Source organism: Colobus angolensis, unplaced genomic scaffold (genome assembly GCF_000951035.1).
Source record: "Colobus angolensis palliatus isolate OR3802 unplaced genomic scaffold, Cang.pa_1.0 Scaffold11, whole genome shotgun sequence".
Classification (NCBI taxonomy): domain Eukaryota; kingdom Metazoa; phylum Chordata; class Mammalia; order Primates; family Cercopithecidae; genus Colobus; species Colobus angolensis.
The window spans coordinates 4,973,885-4,980,759 of record NW_012112030.1 but is presented as its reverse complement, the minus strand read 5'-3'; the positions used below and the strand labels follow the sequence as shown (position 1 = coordinate 4,980,759).

Below are 6,875 nucleotides of genomic sequence, written 5' to 3'. Positions count from 1 at the left end.
GAGGCGGAGCTTGCAGTGAGCTGAGATCCGGCCACTGCACTCCAGTCCGGGCGACAGAGCGAGACTCCGCCTCAAAAAAAAAAAAAAAAAAAGAGTAGTTAATATAAATAAGCATATGCAGAAATATAAGTCATAATTTAATTTGCTTTCTTCTGAACATGCTTTCAGAGACATCTGTGTATATCCCAATATCAGACTGCACTAGGAAATTCACTGCATGATTTTCATCCTAAAATAAACAAGCAATCTTGGCATCTCTTCTCTTTTATCATTGAGATGAATTTATTATATTTTATCACATGGTGAAATTCTATAGGAAATCTCTAATTTTAGTTGTGTATCAAATTTTACACTTTTTGTGAAGTCGTACCATATTGTTTAGGAACCATTTAAATAGGAAACACAGTTACAACAAGTTATGAGAAAAATAATACCTTGAGATGAACAAATAATATTACTAATTACTTACCCAAAATATTCAGTACAATTACTATTACCAGAAGGATAATATTATTGCACATCCAACGTTAAGGACAATTCCATGGTGGTGAGAATCTACAAAATTGAATAGATTTCCCTAGTAAACCCAGCAGGTAGTTCCTTAGATGGTAAGAGATAGGAGAGGACCAAATAAACTTTCTCATCTATCATATTCCTGAATTACTTTCCTTTGAAATATGTAGACCCAGCTTCTTCTTCTTTTTTTTTTTTAGACGGAGGAGTCTGCAAGATCTCGGCTCACTGCAAGCTCCGCCTCCCGGGTTCAGCCATTCTCCTGCTTCAGCCTCCGGAGTAGCCGGGACTACAGGTGCCCACCACCACGCCCGGCTATTTTTTTTGTATTTTTAATAGAGATAGGGTTTCACCATGTTAGCCAGGATGGTCTCAATCTTCTGACCTCGTGATCTGTCCACCTCGGCCTCCCAAAGTGCTGGGATTACAGGCGTGAGCCACCACGCCTGGCCTCTCTGGGTTTTTATGTAAGACTGTGAAACTCTCAAGATTCTCTAATAAGCTTATTGACAACCCCCACTTATTTGAGTTGATCTTTTCTGTTTCTCCTCTTACATAATGTATCCATTTCCTGTGATATATCATTGTAATTCCATAAAATCATACATTTAAACATAAAAGAAATGTTAGAGATGATTTTAACACAATACCCATGTGTTAAAATGGATATATTCAAGTTCACAGTCACACAGTTACTTGAGAGCAGAGCTGATATCTAACCTCAGGTCTCTTGACTACCAGACTAGTGCTGTCTTCGGTATCCACACTTCTCATTGCATTTGAAGTACTCAAAAGATAATAAATAAACCAAATAAAAGAAGTTGTACATTTAACTTTAGGCTGAAAGTTTAAAACAACAGTCTCTGGTACATACAAGTTACAGTACATTGTTTCCACTAGATACGTGACATAAACACACAATACACTGAGAGAGTAATGAAAATAGCCGATATTGAAATATAATCATATCAAGACTGATTAAGTGGAATGTTTATTTGGTAGATTATTATTGAGTGCATTGTTTCATGTTCTAATTATTATTGTTATTAATGAAAACATCTTTAATAAGAATTTATTAATTTTCAAAACATCAAAAGAAGTCCACATATTTTCACTCATCAGACAAAACAGTCAAAATTGTAGGAGTCAAGTCAGTCACAGAAAGAATGAGGTGATATCACTATACATTTCGTTTTTTTATTTTCTCCTTTATTTTCTTTTTTTCTTTCTTTTCTTTGACAGGCTTTTGTTCTGTTGCCCAGGCTAGAGTGCAGTGGCATGATCATGGCTCACTGCAGCCTCCACATCCCAGGTTCAGGCAATCTTACTGCCTCAGCCTCCTGAGTAGCTGTGACTACAGGCACATGTCACTATGTTCGTTTTTAAAATTTTGGGTAGGCATGAGGTCTCTCTGTGTTGCCCAGGCTGGTCTCAATCTCATGGGCTCAAGCGATCCTCCTGCCTTGGCATCCCAAAGTGTTGGGATTACAGGTGTGAGCCATTGTGCCTGGCCACTACACATATTACTAACATGAAGAACTGAAATTATGGACCCCTCAATTTAGGAGAATAAAATTGTAGATTTCATAAAAAAGACTAACATAAAAGATATTGATCACTCTTTTAGGCCTCCAAAGTAAGATTTAAGCCAAGCATAAATTTCTGGGATATTCTTAGTTCAAGCACAACCTCTCACTGATGTCCTGGTAAGCTTCCTGGTGACATTCCCTTATGCTTTGTATCTTGGAGAACCAATGAACATTCATCATCTAATGAGATTCATTTATTTATTCAACCATTTATAAATTATTTTACTTATCAAGCATCTGTTAATTTCCTGCTCTATATTTAGTACTGTGTGAGGTGCTAGAAACACAAAGATTCATAGATTAGGTAGAAAGATTCAGCATTTTCCAGCCTCTGAAATGGCAAGGAATATGATAACCTTTAGGAGCAAAGAAAAGGCCAATAGCCACAGCAAAATCAGTGAAAGTCATGAAGTTAGAAGAGATCAGGAACAATTGTGTAGGACTCTGTATGTAAGATAACAAAAATCTAATCTATCCAACAACTCTTTCCCTCGGTGATGATGTGACACGTGAGAACAAAAGTTGCATTTATCTAACACCACACATATATAGCACAAAAACAATATGATATTTGACTTCTGGTCATAAGCATGACTATGGGTAGGTAATTTAATCTTCATATAGTTCGTTTTCTCATTTTTAACATTATAAGATTGAACTAGATCACATTAAAAGATGTCGTCCCCAAATCCCTAAACTGGGAAAATGAACAAGGTTTTATTTATAAAAATTCAAACCATAAACAGAAAGGCATTTAAACCCTGGAATGCAGAATCAAAACTATTGGTTTTCTTGTTTAAACTGAGTAAAATAACCTCTAGAAAAAGAAACTAACTGCAGGACATTTTTGAAGCGTAGGGGAATGAGACTGCAGTTGTAGTCCATATTATTTTTCAAATTATGTTTCACTATTTCATAGGAAATGAAAGCACCTAAGCTGGAAGAAAAGAAAGCAAGTTAGCCTCCGCTGGGCAAAATAGAGAGGTAAGGTTTAAAACAAGACACAAGATGCTTTTACAACCAGAAAAGGGCACACACTGGATTCATTTGATAACTATAAACTTTTGAAAATATAAAGAAGAAATGCATTCCTTGGAAATGCGGACAAACAAAATATCAGATTCATTCCACAAGGGCGAATGCAAAGGAGGAACTTTAAATTATTTAAAACACCTATATAAACTCTATGATACAAAAATCCTTACCCTAGAGCAGAGAACGGAAATGTAACATGACAAAGAAATTTCCTTAATACTTCAGGGAATAGAAAAGACACTGGCTATGGAGATCTATACTTTTTGAGGGGGTTTTGTGATGAAGGCACCGTGTTAAGTTGAGGCATATGCTTATCTCCTCTGCTTCCAGAAATATTCAATTACCTGGTCATTAATTCTAGACTTTCTAAAATTAAATCTAACAGTTCATGTTTTCTTAAGTTAGTTTAACATTTTTATCCTATTGATATTGTAAAGGAATAAATAACAATGTGAGTAAATTGCCACAGGTGTTTTTCCCAGTGGAGATGAATTTATCATATTATGTTAAAAGGACAGATTTGATTGAGAGTGAGCAAAGCTGTAGAGCAGAAAGGGGTGATCCCGCTAGAAGTTGCTGTGTGAATATAAACATTCATCACAAGAAATCAAGAAATAGAAAGGCTGCGAAAACAGAGGCAAAGTTCTACATATTAAAATCAAAGTTACAATTTATTTTATGAACCAGACATTTGGCTTCATTAAAAACATTCACTCTTATTCTTAACATTCAATGAATTTTGCTTTGAATCCAGTCTCCTATTTTCAGTTTGGCAAATAGAGACACAGGATAGAAATAAAGGAGATTACTAGTAAAATCTTCATTCTAAAAGGCACCCTAAATCCAGCTTACCAGATCTCTGAAGTGGAGATGGGAGTTCTAACGGGGAAGTCCTGACAGTTTTGATGTCAGCATAGACTACATCTCCAGCCAGTGCACAGACCAAAAAGAGACAGAAGCCCGCAGATGATGTCCCACTGAAGGAACAGTCATATTTCTGCAAAGAAACTTCTGGTAAGTGAAGTAAATTGAGATGGTAGATTTCCTTCTCCTCCCCAAGTGGGTGGTGGACTCCCTCCATGAATAAATGACAAAACCAATGTGTTCAGTCTTACTAATCAAGGTAACAGATTTCTTGAATACTTGTATGACATGGAAGAAATTACTAACCATAGAGTAGGTTCTCGTTTTTCAGTTAGTTTTCTGCCTAAACTTGAAATGCTTTTAACTTTTATTAATACCACAGAAGATATCATTTTCTTCTATAGGCCATTTCCTCTTTTAGTTCAGGCGTATATTCTCCGGCAGAAACTCTGAGTATCCAGCATCTTCTGCAAAGTAGGATAGCTGTTTGGGAAACAGAACAAGAAACAGAAGGGATTTTATTATGAAAGTCACAGAAAGGGGCTTTTATCCTCCTCTCGAAATGCATTGTGTTATCCAGATAGTACCTTAAAAATTCTGAAAGCTATTTGCTTTCCTGTATGCTTTATAATATTAACATTAAACTGAGGTAAAACATGAATTATGCAGAGGACTTCTGAACTAAAAAATATATATTTAAGAAACAGAAATAACTCTGTTAAAATAATTCAAGATAATGGCATAAAAGAAAAAAAACTAATTTTAAAATGAGGTGTTCAGAAATTTACCATTGAATACAACATAGCAAAAATAGATTTTATCTCCTATTTCTTCTAAAATTCCACCAAAATTATATTAAGTGAATAAAAATTTGTAAGTCTAAAACAATAACACAGAAAGGCTCAGGGTTCTATTAGTTAATGAAAAATTTCAACGAATTCCTGGGAAATGGAGAGTAGATGGAGATATGATCATTGATGAAGAAGTAAAATGAGAGAAAAATGCAGCCAAAACCATACAGAAGGAGATAATGGAGAAGAGCCTAGCCACCTGTGAAACCGTCACAGGACATAGAACTCAGAAATGTCAGATATGAAAAATGGCAGGATCCAGTAGCTTATGACCAGTAGATTTTTTTTTTTTTTTTGAGACAGTCTCGCTCTGTCACCAGGCTGGAGTGTGGGGGCGCGATCTCAGCTCACTGCAAGCTCCGCCTCCCGGGTTCACGCCATTCTCCTGCCTCAGCCTCCCGAGTAGCTGGGACTACAGGCGCCGCCACCTCGCCCGGCTAGTTTTTTTGTATTTTTTAGTAGAGATGGGGTTTCACCATGTTAGCCAGGATGGTCTCGATCTCCTAACCTCGTGATCCGCCCGTCTCGGCCTCCCAAAGTGCTGGGATTACAGGCTTGAGCCACCGTGCCTGGCCATGACCAGTAGATTAACCGGAAATCTGCATATGGAAAAACTGGTTTACTCAATACCCACTCAAGTGCATTCTACAGAATTAATCTGAACTGCAATCACCCCATCCCTACCCCTCATCCAAGAAATTTAACTTAGGTTAATTAAATAACTAGAGAACAGATCCTGGCTTTGTGGCATTTAGGGATTCCTCTATAAAGACCAACTTCTGATCCTGAATGAGGCTTGAGCACTGACATCTATCTCTTAAGACTGCCATGACACTCTCCCTTTTCTGGGCTGTTTTAACTGTTTGTATGTGACTAGATAATACCTACTACATTTTGATCTCCATTTTATACATGAAAAACTGACTTTTAGAGGTTTTATTATCTGCAGGTGGTTGCATAACCAGTACTTTTTTTTTGAGGCGGGGTCTCGCTCTGTCGCCCAGGCTGGAGTGCAGTGGCCTGATCTCAGCTCACTGCAAGCTCCGCCTCCCGGTTTCATGCCATTCTCCTGCCTCGGCCTCCCAAGTAGCTGGGACTACAGGTGCCCGCCACCACGCCTGGCTAATATTTTGTATTTTTAGTAGAGACTGGGTTTCAGCATGGTCTCGATCTCCTGATCTCATGATCTGCCCACCTCGGCCTCCCAAAGGTATAACTAGTACATTTTAAGAGTGATAACTGAGTTCTAAATCCATGCCGTAGGTCAGTTATGCTGTCTAGATTTTGAGGGTAAGACTCACATTTTATTATTTTTATTTGCATCACTCAGTTTTGTGTGAAACATAACAATCACTCAGTAATTATATGTTGAATTGCCAAATTAGTTATGCTATGCTGAATGTTATAATTAGGCTATAAGAGTTTTCCAGAATAAGAATAATCATTTTTCACTAAAAAGTAGACTTTTATTCATATGAAAAATATGACTGATGGGCCTTGGCTCATGCCTGTAATCCCAGCACTTTGGGAGGCCGAGACGGGCGGATATGAAGTCAGGAGCTCAAGACCAGCCTGGCCAACATAGTGAAATCCCGTCTCTGCTAAAAATATAAAAAATCAGTCAGGTGTGGTGGCACAGGCCTGTAATCCCAGCTACTTGGGAGGCTGAGGCAGAAGAATGGCTTGAACTCAGGAGGCAGAGGTTGCAGTGAGCTTAGATCGAGCCATTGCACTCCAGCCTTGGAGACAGTGCAAGCCTCCGTCACATAAAAAAAAAAAAAAAAGAAAGAAAGAAAAAGAAATATGACTGATGATCTAGTTGTATAAAAGTAATAAAAATTACTAGCATGTAGGGTGTTAAAAAATTAGGATAAGTATGTCAGTTTCTGCCATAAAAAAGGCAGCTGGGATTCATCAGATCAATTTTGGGAATATTGCAAACTGAGTAATACTAATTCTTTCAATCCATAAATACAGAATCTCTCCTTTATTTAGATATTCCTTAATCTATTTCAAAGATGGT

At 37.4% G+C, this 6,875-nt stretch overlaps 1 protein-coding gene across 1 annotated transcript in view; it reads right to left on the bottom strand.

The window, feature by feature from the left end:
- The window catches only part of CLECL1 (C-type lectin-like 1), a 19,247-nt gene extending 14,902 nt beyond the window's left edge, over positions 1-4,345 (bottom strand). Inside the window, 2 exon segments of the mRNA XM_011953175.1 lie at positions 3,990-4,158; positions 4,161-4,345. Of these exon segments, the coding sequence (XP_011808565.1) occupies positions 3,990-4,158; positions 4,161-4,310 (319 nt within the window). The 5' untranslated portion in view covers positions 4,311-4,345.
- Positions 4,346-6,875: the final 2,530 nt, after the last annotated feature.